This window comes from Quercus robur, chromosome 7 (assembly GCF_932294415.1).
Source record: "Quercus robur chromosome 7, dhQueRobu3.1, whole genome shotgun sequence".
Lineage (NCBI taxonomy): Eukaryota > Viridiplantae > Streptophyta > Magnoliopsida > Fagales > Fagaceae > Quercus > Quercus robur.
The window spans coordinates 849,500-867,368 of NC_065540.1; the positions used below are offsets into that span (position 1 = coordinate 849,500).

The 17,869-nt window shown below is 35.6% G+C and overlaps 1 protein-coding gene across 1 annotated transcript; it reads right to left on the bottom strand.

Moving 5' to 3' along the window:
- Positions 1-12,230: 12,230 nt before the first annotated feature.
- Positions 12,231-17,269, bottom strand: LOC126690775 (cucumisin-like). The gene is made up of 9 exons (XM_050385902.1): positions 17,187-17,269; positions 16,784-16,875; positions 16,424-16,667; positions 15,384-15,900; positions 14,757-14,854; positions 14,186-14,404; positions 13,925-14,036; positions 13,634-13,847; positions 12,231-12,805 (listed from the first exon to the last, which is right to left on the bottom strand). Exons 1-9 carry the CDS (start codon positions 17,258-17,260, stop codon positions 12,231-12,233), a joined length of 2,145 nt encoding a protein of 714 aa, XP_050241859.1. The 5' UTR covers positions 17,261-17,269.
- Positions 17,270-17,869: the final 600 nt, after the last annotated feature.

The window sequence follows — 17,869 nt, forward strand, 5'->3', positions numbered from 1 at the left end:
ACAATGTAATCATTGGAAGGCCCACATTCAACCGTTGGAAAGCAACAACATCTACATACTGCCTAAAGGTGAAATTCCCAATAGAGTATGGCATAGGCGAGGTGAAAGGAGACCAAGTACTGGCCAGGGAATGCTACCAAGTAGTGCTAGCTGCAAAGGAGAACCATATCTAGATGATTAAAGAGGAGGAGAAAGAGAAGATAGAAGCCCTAGAAACTATGGAATTGGTGGATGAAGAGCCGGCGGAGCCGACAAATACAATGAAGATAAAGACAAACTTGAGTACTCAGATAAAGAAGGAGCTGGTACAGTTGCTTAAGAAAAATTTGGATATTTTCGCATAAAGTCACGAAGACATGCCCGGCCTAGTAGCAGAAGTCATCTAGCATCGTCTGAATGTAAATCCTGAGAAAAAGCCCGTCCAACAGAGATGACGAGTCTTTGCCCCTAAGTGGAACAAGGCCATCATGGATGAAGTAGATAAGCTACTTGCAGCTGATTTCATCCGAGAGGTCTATTACCTAGACTAGTTGTCCAATGTTGTCTTAGTGAAGAAAGCAAATGGGAAGTGGAGGATGTGTGTGGACTTCACTGACATAAACAGTGCCTGCCCTAAAGACAGTTTCCCGTTGCTAAGAATAGACCAGCTCGTGGACTTCACGGCAGGACATAAGCTTCTCACGTTTATGGACGCATTTTTGGGCTACAATCAGATCAAAATGTTAGAAGAAGACCAAGAGAAGACTGCTTTCATCACCAGCCAAGGGCTTTACTGCTACAAGGTGATGCCTTTGGGCTAAAGAATGCAGGAGCAACTTACTAGAGGTTAGTTAACAAGATGTTCAATAGGCAGATCAGGAGAAACATGGAAGTGTATGTTGATGATATGCCCGTCAAGAGCAAAGAGGAAGACACACACCTAAACTACCTCAAGGAAACCTTTGCGACCTTCAGGCAGTACCAAATAAGGTTAAATCCTAGCAAGTGCGACTTTGGGTCTTGTTAGGAAAATTTCTAGGGTTTATGGTGTCCTAGCGAGGAATAGAAGCTAATCCAGAGAAGGTGTAGGCTATATTAGAGATGACTTCACCAAAAACAGTGAAGGAAGTGCAGAAGTTGACAGGGAGGATCGTAGCCTTCAACAAGTTCGTCTCCAAAGCCACAGACAAATGTCTACCTTTCTTTAAAACCCTAAAGCAAGCTTTTGCTTGGACAAGTGAGTGTGAAGAAGCCTTCTAGGAGTTGAAGCGCTATTTAAGCAATCCTCCCCCCTAAGCCCATCAAAGGAAGGGGAATTTTGTTTTTATACTTAGCCGTCTCAACCACAGCCGTGAGTATAGCGTTGATTCGAGAAGAAAATAGGGAACAACTTCCTGTTTACTACGTCAGCCAAGCATTCCAAGGAGTCGAGGCAACATATCCACGGATGGAGAAGATCATCTTTGCCCTAATCGTTGCTTCACGCAAGCTTCATCCCTACTTCCAGGAAAACCCCATTTTGGTAATGACATACCAACCAATAAAGAAGGCGGTGAAAAAACCCAAAGCTGTAAGAAGAATGGTGCAATAGGTAGTCGAGCTGAGCCAGTTCGACATCAAATGCCATCCCAGAATAGCAATCAAATCCCAGGCATTAGTTAACTTCATCATCGAGTTCACTTTGTCAAACGATGAAAAGTCCCAAGACAATTCAAAAAAATGGATGATCCAAGCAGATGGCTCGTCATTTCAGAGAAGAGGAGGAGTTAGGGTTATCATTAACACTCCAGAAGGTGGAATCCTTAAGTATGGAGTACAACTTCAGTTCCCTGTTACCAATAACAAGGCAGAATATGAAGCTATACTGACGGGGCTCAGGATCGGGAAGGCCTTGGGGCCTAAGAACATACTCCTTAAAAGTGCTTCCAAGCTGGTAATAGGGCAAATAAGGGGAGAGTATGAAGCAAAGGAAGGCAGGATGCAAAAGTACCTTAAGCTAACAAACCAACTGATCCAAGAATTTGATCAGGTAGACTTTACATAAGGCCCCCAGAGCCAAAATTCAGAAGCAGACGAGGTAGCAAGGCAGGCATCGTCAGAAGAGGGAACATATTCGCCAGACTTGAAAGTAGAAGTAGAGAAACATCCAAGTATTAAAGAACTCCACACTTTTGCGATTCAAGACTAGAGCAGTTGGACGAGTCCAATCTTCTCTTTCCTCCAAGATGGACGACTCCTAGCAGACGCAGACAAAGCAAGGAAAATCAAGAAGTGAGCAGCTAGGTTCACGATCTTGAATGACATTCTATATAAAAGGGGTTTTTCCATGCCCTACTTGAGGTGTGTCGAGGAAAACAAAGCTAAATACATCCTAAAGGAGGTCCATGAGGGAATATGCGGAGACCACACAGGCCTGAGATCCCTGGGAAGCAAAATTATTAGAACAGGTTATTTCTAGCCCACCATGCAGAAAGAGGCAAGGGAATTTGTGTCATTCGAAAGATGCGACAAGTACCAGAGGTTTGAGAACGTCCAACGCATCCCAAGAGAAAAGATGAAAGCCATAACCTCCCCATGGCCATTTGCTCAGTAGGGGATAGAGATCATGGGTCCCTTACCCCAAGGTAAAAGGCAGGTAAAATTTTTGATAATTGCAATTGACTATTTCACCAAATGGGTGGAAGCAGAAGCACTATCAACAATCACAGAGGCGAAGATCCAGAGCTTTGTGTGGAGAAACATAGTTTGCAGGTTTGGCATACCAAGGACGATAATATCAAACAATGATCATCAGTTTGACAACCAGGAATTCAAGACCTTTTGTTCAAGACTCGGAATCAAGAACTAGTTCTCTTCACCAGGACACCCACAAGCCAACGGGCAGACATAAGTAACAAATCGAATGTTGCTGAAGATCATCAAATTTCAACTAGAGGGGCAAAGGGTGCATGGCTAGAGGAATTACCAAATATCCTGTGGGCCTACAGAACCATCACTAGAACCCCAACTAGAGAGACGCCATTTAGACTCACCTATGGCATTGAAGCAGTGATACCAGTCGAGGTAGGAATCACCAACATGAGAAGAAAATTCTTTCAAGAAGGCAGTAATGACAATCAACTAAAGGTCAACCTGGATTGCCTGGATGAAATGAGGGAAGAAGCGTCTTAGAAAATGGCCAAGTACCAGCAAAAGATGACCGAGTATTACAACAAGAGAGTAAAGCTCAAAAGACTCAATACAGGAGACCTTGTTCTATGCAGGATCACACCAGCAACAAAGGACTCAACACAAGGAAAGCTTGTACCAACATGGGAAAGGCCTTACAAGGTCGTCCACAATTCGAGACAAGGAAGCTACCACCTGGAATCGATGGACGAGAAAAGACTACCACACCCATGGAACATCGAGCATTTGAAAAGGTATCATCAATAAAGACAAATCATTGATGTAACCATGAAAATAATCTCCTCATTCGAAATAAAGCAATAAAAGTACTATTCAACAAATATTCTTGCAAATTGTGTATAAGTATATGACGAAGCAAAGAAAATGAAAGTGATAAAATTCCTTAAATGGATGTAAATCACTGACGAAGTCAAGTGATAAAATTCCTTAAATGGATGTAAATCACTGATGAAGCCAAGCGATAAAATTCTTTAAATGGATGTAAATAACCTAAAATCGGCTAAGTGATAAAATTCCTTAAATGGATGTAAATCACTGATGAAGCCAAGTGATAAAATTCCTCAGTAACGAAGCTAAGTGATAAAATTCCTTAAATGGATGTAAATCACTGACGAAGCCAAGTGATAAAATTCCTTAAATGGATGTAAATCACTGACAAAGCCAAGTGATAAAATTCCTTAAATGGATGTAAATTATTGACGAAGCTAAGTGATAAAACTCCTTAAATGGATGTAAATCACTTGAAAGACAACCTAAGTGGCACAACCCCTAACAGGAAATGACGAGTTTAAGTGAGGCAGACCCTATGGCAAAGGTCAAACAAAAAACAAAAAACAAAAAATTCGCATAGCAATTAATGGAAGACGATCATCATAGGTAAGACAAACAAACACATGATATACACATATAAAACTATAAAGAAATTGTTTCAAGGTTTCCAAATAGCATCCTCGTCCCCTCCAGTGGCATTAGTAGGAGCACCCTCAGGATTAGCAGTGTTTTCCTCTGGAACGTTCCCTTCGGTAGTAGCGGCAGCTTGGGCAGCCTCGTCAACCTCCATCTCCTTGTCCACCTCCTCGAAGTCCAGGTTTTCTAGGTTGACTCTAGAGGGGTGCTTGGCCAAATATCTCCTGAGGAGTTCAAAACCTTTATAATACCGACTAAAGAGTACTGTATTGTACTCTTTAGTCAGTTGAAAGGCTCCTATGGCAATCGAGTCCTCGAAATAATCTTTAGGAAACCCTCCAATTGAAATAGAGATTAAATCCACTACATCGCTAATTGCATCATTAAATGCCGCAAGAATGTCAACATCAAAACACCCATCAGACCAACATATCTTGCAAACAGCAATGCGAGCAGAGGGAAACCCTCCTTGAGCTGTCCCTAAGCCAAGGCCAAATAGGCTTGTGCCACTGACAAGATTTCCCGCTGCTGTTGATGTAGTATGGGTCCCATGGCCTTCAGAGTCTCTTGGTGAAGCAATATCATGTTGACCTACTGTTCCTTGGCTCTGATAGTATCAAGCTCCAATAATTTTGCTGTAGGAATTAAAATTATTAGAAGAATGGTTAAGTGATTAAGTTTGAGCTTTTTGGGATTCATTAAAATTTTATTATAATATCATAACAATTCCTTTTGAGTTTAAATATTATGTTCGTATTATCTCTTATTTTAAAAAGTTCAAAATCCTTATAAATGTTTATGTTTTTGTGCATGTATGTTAATGTGTGATGATTATATAAATATTTACTTGTTGCAAGTAAAATTGGACAATTCTTGACAACTGCCTTTTCATCTTTTTGAAGGTGGACCAAATCCTTGATCATTGAAACTCTCTGACTCTGACCAAATGCTTGAGTCAAGCATTCCAATGATAGCGTCACTTTCAAAAGTTGTTCTATTAACATTCTAGGAGAAGCCCATGAAATCCCATGACCTTGTGTGGAGTTGTTTCTTTTCGTTAGGGAACACGGACACTATGCCCTCCATGCCTGAAATCCAAAATTTAGTTCTTTTTCATATATGACTTCATGATAAATAAAACAAGGAACAATTGGTAGCAATCTCTAGAAAAACATAGTTCAAAAAATTAGCCTTCTAATTTTTGCGTCTCCTCCTTGATTAGCTTTGCCACAAATCCATCGAAGCTCTTTTTGTAGCAATATAGCAAAAAATTCACTCCATTGTACAATGCATTCCATTAGACAAATTAGGTACATGGTATCATGGGAAAAATGAGCATTTGCTCCTAATTTATAAACTATGCAGCAAAATGCCTTTGTTTTGAAACTATTTAGTAAAATGTCCTTGTTTTTTAAACTCGATTTTAACAAAATCAAGTTATAAGTGGAATCTGACATTAGCAATGTCGAGTTCTATGCATATTTTTGTTGCTTAAAGTTTAATGAAAATTTAAGTGGAACTCAACATTGCTAATGTCGACTTCCACTTAAAAATATACATAAAACTTGATTTGGAGAATTTAAAAAATAGGGACATTTTGCTAAATAATTTCAAAATAGAGACATTTTGTTGTTTAGTTTATAAATTAGGTATAAATGCCTATTTCCCCCATGGTATCACATAGTGATCTCTTTAGAAATGCATATTTGTTAGTTTGGATACGCATTTCTGTTTTTTAAATGACAAAACATTTCTTTTTATTGTCCAATGCAGTATGATAGCAAACGTCATTTATCATGTCCAATTTTATAGTTATTTTTTTTTTTTTTTTTTTTTTTTTTGTCGTTGAATTATAGTTATGGTATTTTAATCACTCAACCACCTGCCCCAAGTGCCCATCATCTAATTATATTATAAAAAAAAGCACCCCTAATCTAAATTGTCACTCAAAATCAATGTCTTTTTTTATTATTAATAACCTGCCAATAACTTCTTGTAGAATGTTTTTTTTTTTTTTTTTGGTTAGAAACGTACTTCATTAAAAAACTAAACAAAACCAGCAGATACAGGGCAAGCTCTGTTTACAAATAACCCAGCAGAGTCCTCATCTACAATGTTTCTAATGTCCACATGCGGACAATCAAAAGAAATAAAATCATGCACCTGGTCAGTGCTCATTCTCGCTAGCATATCCGCACACCGGTTGGCTTGGCGATAACAATGCCTAACTTGAATTTGACGAAATCGACGCATTAGCTGTCTGCAGTCATCCAAAATGGGTGAGATAACATTATTGTGATAGCTTGGGTTGAGAAAGCAATCCACAACAGTTTTAGCATCAAGTTCCACTACAAGAAAAGGAGCATTTAAGTCACTGCATAAAATAAGCCCCTCCCTAAGCCCCCATAATTCAGCTACAAAGCTGGTGGATATTCCTATCCGCTTTGAAAAACCAGCAAGCCATTTGCCACTCTCATCCCTCACCACTCCACCACAACCCGCCAAACCTGGATTTTCCTTTGCAGCCCCATCCGTGTTGAGTTTAACCCATCCTTTCAGCGGTCTCTCCCATCTAACCCTCTTTATGATAGTGCGTGTCAAGCATCTAGGGGATGAAGTGCAGAACACAAACTCCACCGCTTGATTCACTATCTCCATGGCCAGTTTCGGGTTTGGATTCTTCCTATCAAAGACACAACCATTTCTTCCCTTCCATATGTTCCAAATAGCAAAGGAGAAAACCGTTTTCCATGGAATGTGTGCACCGGCATGATTGTCCCTTGACTTCGCATTATTGTTCAACCACTCCTACAAATTTGGCAACCAAAATTCATGGTTTGAAGACTGCACTCCCAGCTGCCTCCAAACATTCTTAGCCTGAGCACAATCCCTTAAAGCATGTAAAATTGTTTCAGCTTCTTGATGACAAATGGGGCAGCAACCATCATTAATCACTCCCCTTCGCAAAAGGCAAGTCTTCACCCCGATGCTCTCATGAGCACACTGCCATAAGAAGGTTTTGATTCGTGGCAATGTCATCAACTTCCAAAATGTTGGTATGAATAGATGATGCAGAGATTTCGCTTTTTGGTAGACCGCCCAAGTACACGATGTAAACTTGTGCTCACAAAATTTTGTCAAATCATGCAAAATATATAAATAAAATGAAAAGCACCAAAATACTTATGGAATGGTCAGTAGGTCAAGAGGCTTGTAGTTTAATAGGTTGTCACTTTCTGATTTTTTGAACAAAACAGAATAAATCGTATGGAACTTTTTGTATAGGCTTCGCCCATTCAAAGTAAACCCCCAAGACCAAAAATAATTTTTGATTGCAACCTGGGTGCCTAGCTAGTCATTGTTTTGATCACAATACTGGCCCATGAGTTATCAGATTAAAAAAGATGAGGAAAAAAAATAAAGATAATAAAACTAAATTACTACTAAGCCTAATAGTGAGATGTTATGCCTTTCGATCAGTATCAATAGCCCCATAACTTGAATTAAGCAGTGTGCAGGTAAGGCAAATTAAGATCAGCCATGAAAAGGCAGACATTTGGCTTTCCATCAGGGAACTCTCCCAAGAGCCTGTGGTTTAGTTAACTGTTAAAGTTGTTCACTTAAAGTCTGAGAGAAATGGGCTACATATAAAGGAAGGAATTGAAAACTGACTTTGGGTTCTCAAACATCTAAGCTATTGTGAAGCATGCCAAAAAACAAAACTCGGTCCAAAGCTGGAAGTAGCAATGTTGTTGTAAAAAGAAATGGGCTTTGCAAAGGATGGAATTGAAATTATGGTTTAAGTCTTTGGGTTCTCAAACAGATATGGTTAAGCTCGCCAATAAACACAGTTGTCCAAAACCGGCTATTCACAATGCGACACCAATGCTGGAAGTTAACTTTACCCACTTTGTTAGACTTATGGTTAAGTGATTAAATTAACTATTTCCTAACAGTTTAAGCTTTTAGGACAATCGGTAATTTAACTTGGTATCTGAGCAGGAGATCTTGAGTTCGATCCCGGGCTTTACTCTACCTCCTATTTAAAATGTTAAATTCTCACTTGTTGGGCCTAGGGGTGTCAATGTTCGACCCAACCCGCAAACACGACATGAACCCAACACGGGTATTTTTGGGTTAGGGTTGGGCCTTAATGGGTTTGGATCATAAACGGGTTGACTAGAAAACGACACAATAAGAAACGTGTCATAAGCGGGTCAACCCTCGTAACTCGCAATAGACATGTTTGACACGCCAATTTAATTGTGTCAACCTGAAATAACCCACTTAACATAATCCGTTTAACTCGTATAACAAATAAATATTTATTTTATTTTAAAATTGTCAAATACCTTTTATATCCAACATATATTTTAAATTCAAAATGAAAAATGAGTAATTACAAAAATTTACAAGGAATATAATTGGAAATTGAAACTTTGTAGACCCTAGAACAACAATACTTTTTTCTTTTTCTTTTTTTTTTGGCATAGAACTTGCACAAATGAAATTGGATGAGCTTGTGGAAGATGTTATGAATTTGGACATCAACAAAGAATCAATGGATGATAATCATGGTCATAGTCAGGATTAGTCTATTGTTTGCTCAAATTCTTTCAATATTGATGCTTAGCATTTAGCGAGTTCCAAGTATATTATATTTTTGTTGAACTATGTTATTTTATTTTTGTTAAACTTTGTTATTTTGAATTTGGGTTGAAGTGTATGTACTTCTTTTGGAGTGTAAAGAACTTATTTCTAGATGAATGTTATATTTTTGTTAAATTATATTATTTTGAATGTGGGTTGAAGACTTGAAGTGTATGCACTGCTTTTTCGGGTGTAAAAAAAAATTATTTCTAGATGGATGTTATATTTAATATTATGCAGGTTGAAATGGGTTGTGTTACATTCGTGTCAACCTAACACGACTCGTTTATTAAGCGTGTCAAATGGGTTGGGTCAGGTCAACCTGCCTTATTAACAGGTTGGGTTAGGGTTGAAGGATCATGATACGATTATTAAATGGGTCGGATTAGGGTTGAGCCATTTAGTCTAATACCCCTACCTCGACACGACAGGAATCCGACACGCTAACCCGAATTGACACCCCTAGTTGGGCCCCCACTTATTAAGGGGAAGCTTAGGCCCACAAGTGAGAGGGAGTGTTAGACTTATGGTTAAGTGATTAAATTCACCATTTCCTAACAACTTAAGATTTTTGGACAATCGGTAATTTAACACAATTCAATCTCTGTTTCATTAAATCTTTCTTTGCAAAATTGTTAATCCTAGTGTTTTCTGAAACACTCTAAACGCGTTAAATTCATCCTATACTTCATCTAAAAGATTTTAGTCCTTCACTCTTGTTGGGAGAAATCAATGCATCGTTGCACATACTTTAGTCAACAAAGCAAGACTTTTTTTAAAAAAATTAATTAATTTTTTTTTTTTTTCATTTTTAGTTTAGATGGAGTCTAATAAAGTTGTTGCTGCTGAGTTACCAATTTTTTTTAATAATATTCATGACGAAATTTTTCTCAAAAAATAAAAATAAGAAGAATTTCACAATAGTGGAAATTACATTTTGTTTATCCTATGAATTTGACAATAGGTGAAATTAAATTATGTTTTCCTATAATTTTGTCATATTACATTTTAATTCATAAATTTTCTTTTAATTCATAAACTTTCTTTTAATTCGTAAATTTTCAATCAATATATTTCATCCCCTAAAAATTTGAACTAAAATGGAACTGTTAAATCAGAACCCGTAAGGATTTTTTTTTAATCCAAACTTTAGGTAGTCAACATATAGTAACTAGAAAGTTTTATAGAATAAAATTGTGATTAAGTCAAACCACAAGAGACTAAGTTATAATTTAAAGTTGGTAAAAAAAAAAAAAAATCTGTTAATTTAGATGGATCTTTAAAAATTTAATATTAATTCAAACTCATTGATAATTTGAGGATTAAATTATGATTGACCAAATCATATATGATAAATTGTAATTTTCCTATTTTATTAAGGCACTATAGAAGTTCAATGTATTCACCTTAGAGCATGGGTCTTACGTGTGATAATACTGTTGGGTTCTAAATATTCAGGTTAAATGTTTAGATTCTAAATTTATGTATGTTGGCAAACTGAAAACAAAAATATGTCTAGATTAGGTGTTAGACATTGCTCAAGTTTGTTTAAGTCAAGATTCAAGAACAGTCAAGTTGTAGAAAGAAGAGTTCAGATTTTGTGAAGCTCGACCGATCGAAAGAAAGGCTTTTTCCAATCGAAAGTCATATTCTACAGAATTTAAATCAGGCCCAAAGCTCGTGAAAACGTTTAGGGTTTCAATCTAATACTACTACGTATAAAAGGAAAACCCTAAAATAAGTTTCAGAAGTTCTTGGAAGTCTTGTGAGTTACTCCTGTGAGATTTGTGAGGCTTTTGTAGCCTTCTAACTCAACAAGCATCTACCAGAAGCTAGATCTAAAATCAAGAACTGGTGGAGACAAGTTGCTGCATAAAGATCAACTACTGATGGTGATCTAAACCTTTGAGTGGGATCTCAAAGTCACAAACGTGGGTATTTGTGTTTTGTAAATTCAGATAGAAGAGTTTGTGGAGTCGGAGTTGCACATGGTTGTGTGAGTGAGTACAACAAGAGGTAGCTTTAGATTTTAGGGAAAAAATATATTGTAAAACTTCCATTCTATCATAATGAAACGTTTGGTTTCATAGTTTTCCTAGGTAATCATATCGCTTGTCTTCTTTATTTTTCAGCAATTTATGATATGATTGTCTGTGTTTAACCTAGATCTCATAATAAACCTAAGTATCAACTTGGTTAATTAATTAGGTTAAACAAATCTGAGTGTTTAGGGGTCTAAACAAATAAATACATTTTGACTAAAATCATAGGTGTTAGTTGTTTTGCTGCATGAAGGCCCAAGTAGTGGTGTTAAATAGAGCAAGTGAGCTTACGAAGGCTTTAAAGTTTATACTTTATGCTGGTCTAACCAAGCCTAAATTTTCCTTTCTTGTTCTTCCTATCAATTACCTCAGTTATTCACAAGTCACATTTTCTTTTTCTCCTCAAACAGTACTCCACAGATTACGCTAAGATGAAGAAGCAATCCAATCCAATTACATAGATATTCATTTTAAAAATGTTCGAATCTCTGTTATATTGAGATTTACTACATGAAATTTGCCAAGCTAAATAAATTAGTAGCCATCATCTGAATAAAATATTTAGACACAAATCAGATTTACCATCTCCAACTTTGGTAGACAAACATATCAACTCAGCTAGGGATAGAGCCAGGACATGGAGTTAGGGAGGGTTGCTCTATTCTTGCTACGTGCGGCGGCTCTGACGTCCTTTGACTCCACTAATGGTTTTTCTTTTTTGGTGTCTTTGTTGCATGTGTTTGCTGTTGGGTAAGGGTAAGAGTTATTTGTTTTTGGTAAAGTAGGTTGATTGGACTAATTTTTTTGGGGTTGTATATTTTATTTTAGATTTTAGATCTATAAAATTTTTTATGGCCTCTAAAATAAGGAAAATACTAGAGCTACAATTTTTTTTTATTTTTTTTATTTTTTACAAATTGCTGAGGTGGTGAATGATTATTAGTAAGTAAAAAAGTTGTGTAAGTGTTAGGCCCAGATGCGAACTAATAAGAATTTGCTACCTCAACAGTTTGTAAAAATGTTGTAGAAATATTAATGGCTATAACATTACTTTTAAAAGAATCAATGATATTATTAAGGGAGGCAAAGTATAATTTTATAAAACAAAATTGCTAAAATTAGTACCTATGTATATATTGCCCCCATGTCCATGAGTGCCTATGTCCTTGAACTCAGCAACTAAAAAAACCCAAGATTTAGACCCAAAATGACTACAAATTGAAAATAATAGTGACCTAATTGGTTGCAAATTATAAATAATATGGACCAAATTGATTACTATTAAAATGTAGAGACTAAATTGACCGTGACCCCAAAATGTAGACACCAAAATGATATTTTTACTTTATTTCTTTAATGCAATGAAAAATACCAAGTTTATTGATTTACACATTAGATCCGACAGAAATAAGCACCTCTATTCTTTAGTGTAAAACCAAATAAGCATGCATGAATAAAAATCTCTTAAGAGTAAACTTGAGCAATAATAGGGCTCCTCACTTGATGCACCCCATCATACCAAATAAAGGAGCCAGAGATTATTATATGATCCATCTTTGTTTTGAGTCTTGTGACCTTCACCAAAAAGGATTTCTTTTGCCCAAGAGACTTAAATGAAAGCACATTTGGTATTACTTTAATTTTTAGTCCCGTTGGAGCATTTACAATGGCCTTGTATGTGGACATTGGTGACCCAACATTTGTCACAGTCCTAGGAAACACGTGGGTTCTCACATATTTTGACTTGGAAGATAATGTAAAGGAAGGATAGTTTAGATGTGAAGCAAGTTTTTTAGTGGTTTGTGGGCAACTATTGTTTTCGCTTGTGACAAGTCTTAAAAACTCACTACTATAGCCTTGCCCACACAAGAAATCTACATAATCAATCTCTCCAGCATCATATATTAAACCGGGGTTAATGGCCCTTATAGGATTTATCTGACCTGCCCCGTAAGCAAACTCCGCATCTGTGTTCCTGTCAACACTTATGGGATAAACTGTAAATAGAATAAGAAGATTAGTTTTCATAAAACTAGATTCTAATCACATTTGGTACACATTCCAAATTTCAATGTTGAATGTCTTAAAGAGAAGCAAGTTTGTTTAATTAACTTCTTTATACACTAAGTTTCAAATTCACTAAAGACTAAGCCAATCTAGTTTCTTATTTATTATAAAACGGCTTCTAGGACTAGTCATCCTAGTGATTTATATCCTTCAAAAGTTCTGACTTTTATTTAGGGATAGTTTCAACCTATGACGTCAGCTTTTGATAATTATTGCATATTATCATCAAATCAAAACACCAATTGATTTTTTGGAGTAGGCGAGGATCCAATCTTAGATCTCTTATTCAATGACAAGAGACTTTACTAGTTGAGCTAACTGAAATCCACTTCAAAAGTTCCAACTTTAATAATGAAAAATGTTAAATATATAATATGTTTTGTTACATAAAGTTTATAGACTGATATAGAAATTAATGTAATTGACATATCTCAACAACGTTATAAATTTTGGGAGTTTTAAAGAGAAGCAAACTTGTTTAATCTACTTCTTTAAGCATAAAGTTTCAAATTCATTAAAGATTAAGCCAATTCTTCTAACAATAAAATGATTTCTTGGCCTAGACACCCTAATGATTTTATATCCCACAAAGGTTCTAAATTTAATAATGGAAAATGCTAAAAGTACAATATATTTTGTTACAGTTTATAAACTAATGTGACAATTAATGTAACTAGTAAATTTCAACAACATAATAAATAGATGCATATTTGAGTTTTTTTTTTTTTTTTTTTGCAATTAGTGATAAATTAGTTTGTAAGATTTATTTAGTTTAATTTTTATCCCTAGCATCACTCTACCTGTTGTCATTAGAGCGGACTTAATTGCAGCAGGGGACCATGTTGGATGAAACGATTTCACATAAGCTGCTGCTGCAGTTGCATGAGGGCAAGACATTGACGTCCCAGAGACTATATTATATGGAACTATTCTTGTATCTCCTTCGTCTCCTGTCACAGTTGTAGCCTCTGACCATGCAGCCAAAATATCCACTCCAGGTGCTGTTAAATCGGGCTATACAAAATTATGTGAATTTAGAATTAAGAAAAAGGAAGGAGATTATGTACAAAATGGAAAATTACTAAAATTACCTTGAGAATGTCCCTTGTAATTGGATTAGGTCCCCTTGAAGAAAAGGTTGCTACGTATGGGGCCAATTCATCATTTCCCTCAATACTTTTTTGTATAGTTGCTGTGGGTGTTCTATTAGTAATCAACAAAACATTAAAAGAAATGGATGTAATTAATTTAGTACTAAGTGTCTTATAAGAACACAGTAGTATGCAACAATAATTTAGAAAACTTATAGGGAAATCTCATTAGTAAATCACTGTTGTGACTTAAGAAAATACCTAGATGAGTTATAGTAGTCTTTGAGTTCGGTTACTTTCTTCAAGCCCAAGCAGGAAGCAGGTAAAAGGAAAGAGGAGGCAACATCAGGGAATGTTGTATCTTGCATTATAGTACCAGCTGCACTGGCAGCCAGTTGCTCCTCCCCATTTAATGCCATATCACAAAGAAGAATTTTTCCTTCTACCAATTTCTTGTCGATGGTGTTGGTAAGACATAATCTGCATTTCAAAATCAATACCCCGTTAGGTGTTTTTGTTCGAAGTAGAGTTTTAACTGTAAAGCTCTTTAATTTTTGAAATTTTGGCTAATTTTAATGTTAGTGCTTTGAAATTATGAGTTTATATTGCTAACATTCTTCTAAAAATTTTCAAGTTTCAACATTAGCTCGCCTACAACTGTTTTCAATTTTAAGAACCTTGTTAAAATAGTTTTTATTGGATCATAACTCATAAGGGATTTCTTTCCAACCCAAATTGAAGGAAAACTTTTTCCATTCTTTTTTTCTATGATTACAAGCATATTAGCAAAACTTTAGTACATTCATAACTAGCATTCTATATCTTCAATAACCTGGAATCATATGGGTCAGAACCTGTGCTTGGGGCGTCTCCACCATAAATAATAGGGAACATTTTGTTCTTTAGGTCAAAAGTGTTTATAGAAAGCCCCTGTAAATAGAAAACAGTTATTATTAAAAAAATAAAAAAATAAAAAAAAAAACTAAAACTAAAACTATTACAAATTTTACAATATAAATCTTATAAATTGATTTCGTAATAAATGTGATTGATGAAATACAACCATCTAATAAATGAACAACAATAATAGAGAAAAAGTGGTGGGTCTATGAATGTCAGTTGTATTAACCACTTGTAGTCTACTAACTTAGGAATTGTGAAATTTCTTGAAAAAAAAAAAAAAATTGTCTATAGCAATATTGATAAACAATTGTTTGTAGTTTTTTTATTTTTTATTTTTTATTTTTTTAAAGATTATTGATAATATATCAATTTGTAAGAACTATGTATTAAAATTTGTAGTATTTTTAACATCATACCATGATTAAATGTCACTGATTAGTATGATACCAGGGATAAGTCCAGCCTTGAAAAGTATCATCGATATGACCAGCAATTTCAAATATAAAAGACAGCATTAAACACTAATCTACATGAAGAAAAAAGAAATCCAACTCACCTCATAAAGCTCACCATTACCCAACTTCACATTAGTCACAAACTTTCTATCAGTAGTGGTAGCAGCCACTGTGAGTGACCAAGGTGAAACATTGGTGACTGATGCAGGAGAAGGACCATAATTGCCAGCAGAATTAGATGTGAGTATACCATTCTTCATTGCATGGAAGGCTCCTATAGCAATGGAGTCATCAAAATAATCTTTAGTAAATAACCCTCCAACTGAAAGAGAGATTATGTCCACTCCATCGCTGATTGCATCATCAAATGCCGCAAGAATGTCAGCATCTGAACACCCCCTAGACCAACATATCTTGTAAACAGCAATCCGAGCAGAGGGAACTCCTCCTCGGGTTGTCCCTAAGCCAAGCCCTAATAGGCTTGCCCCATTGACTAAATTTCCTGCTGCTATTGATGCAGTATGGGTCCCATGACCTTCGGAGTCTCTTGGTGAATCAAAATCATCTTGACCTATTAATTGTCCTTTGCTCCGATAGTATCGAGCTCCAATAATTTTGCTGTAAGGATTATAATTGTTAGAAGAATGGATAAGTGATTAAGTTTAAACTTGTGGGATCAAATAATAATTTATCATAATATCATATCAAGTACATCTGTGTGCATGCATGTGTGTTTATATGTCATGATCACCCATTTAAAAAAGCTAAAAATATGATTGTGATGTGATAAATTATTCTATTCGAGTTCGAGATGACTAGCCTCTAGAATTTGAGAGAGGTAATAGACTTTTTTTAGTTAATTCTCTACTAAAAAGCATTCAATTTATATATATATATATATATATATAGTCAAGTATGTGATAACCTCATCACAATTTATTCCTAAAAAATAGGAACTAACTCCTACAAATTGAAATTAAAACAAAGGCTAAAACAATCTCAAATAATATCCTAACCTACAGAATTATTTAAACTTCAAACTTCATCAATTGGGGACATATATAGTTCAGATTGGGATATAAGTAATTGTGTGTAAGCGCATGCATGCATGTATATATGTCACAATGATATAGTGGTTTACTTGTTGCAAGTGAAATTGGACGATTCTTGACAATTACCCCTCCATCTTTTTGGAGGTGGACCAAATCCTTGATCATTGAAACTCTCCGACTCTGGCCAAATCCCCGTGTCAAACATTCCAATGATAATGTCGCTCTCAAAAGTTGTTCTATTCACATTATTGGGAAAGCCCATGAAGTCCCATGACCTTGTCGTGTGGAGTCGTTTATTTTCGTTAGGGAACACGGACATTACTCCCTCCGTGCCTATAAATAATCCAAGATTTCGTTCTTCTTCATATATAACTTCATGAACGTTAAAACATGCAAGGAACGCTTGATAGATAGCAATCTCTCTAGAAAATCACATATAGTTCACCAACCTTTTAATTTTTGTGCCTCCTCACTGGTTAGATTAGCCACAAACCCACTGAAGCTCTTCGTATAGCTATATAGCTTAGAATCCACTCCATCACTGTACAATGCATTCCATTAGACAAGTTAGGTACATGGTTTCGCTTGGTGTACTCTTTAGAAATGCATATGTGTTCGTTTGGATTAGCATTTCTGCTTTTTAATTACACAACGTTTTTTATTTTAAATTTATAATTATTGTCTAACGTAATATGATAGCAAATGGCACATGTCATGTACAATTTTAAAGTAATGGTATTTTAATGCTCATTGCTCACAACCGTCTGCCCAAGTAGCCATCATCTAATTATTATATATAAAAAAAAGTACCCATTATCATTCAAAATCAATGTTTTTATTATTATTAATAACCTGCCCACAACTTCTTGTAGAATGTTGGTATGAATAGATGATGCAGAAATTTTGCCCTTCGGTAGATCGCCCATGTACACAATGTAAACCTGTGTCCACAAAATTTTGCTAAGTCATGCAAAATATATAAATAAAATAAAAGGCACCAACATAGTTATGGAACGGCCAATAACCTTGTAGTTCAATAGATTGATATTTCCTGATATTTCTAACAAAAACATTCATATTTCCTGATATTTCTAACAAAAACATTCAGATTCAAATCACTCCCACACCACTATAAACTCAAAATAAAATATTAAAGCGTATGGAACCTTTTTGTACAGGCTTTTGCCCATTCAAAGTAAAACACAAGCCCTAGTCTAAGCCAAAAATAATTTTTTGATTCTCGCAAAATCAATGAGTTGATTGCAACCTGCATGGCTGCCTAGCTAGTCATTGCTTAGATCACAATGCTGGCCCATGAGTTTTCAGATTATAAAAGATAAAGGAATAATAATACTAATAGGCCTATCAGAGAGATATACATGCCTTTCGATCACCATCAGTCGCCCCATAACAGGAATTAAGCAGAGTACAAGTGAGGAAAAAAATTAAGGTTAGCGATGGAAACAGAGACGTTTGGCTTTCCATCAGAAAACTCCCCCAAGAGCCTGTGTTTTAATTAATTGTGAAAGTTTTTC

What these genes read in the sequence shown, in the direction of transcription:
- LOC126690775 (XM_050385902.1), bottom strand. Translation starts at nt 17,260, where the DNA reads ATGGGCGATCTACCGAAGGGCAAAATTTCTGCATCATCTATTCATACC. An exon ending in GTAATGGTGAGCTTTATGAG is followed by an intron (nt 14,855 to 15,383) that starts GTGAGTTGGATT and finishes TTCTATTTACAG; the next exon opens with GGGCTTTCTATAAACACTTT. An exon ending in GACTACTATAACTCATCTAG is followed by an intron (nt 14,037 to 14,185) that starts GTATTTTCTTAA and finishes GATTACTAATAG; the next exon opens with AACACCCACAGCAACTATAC.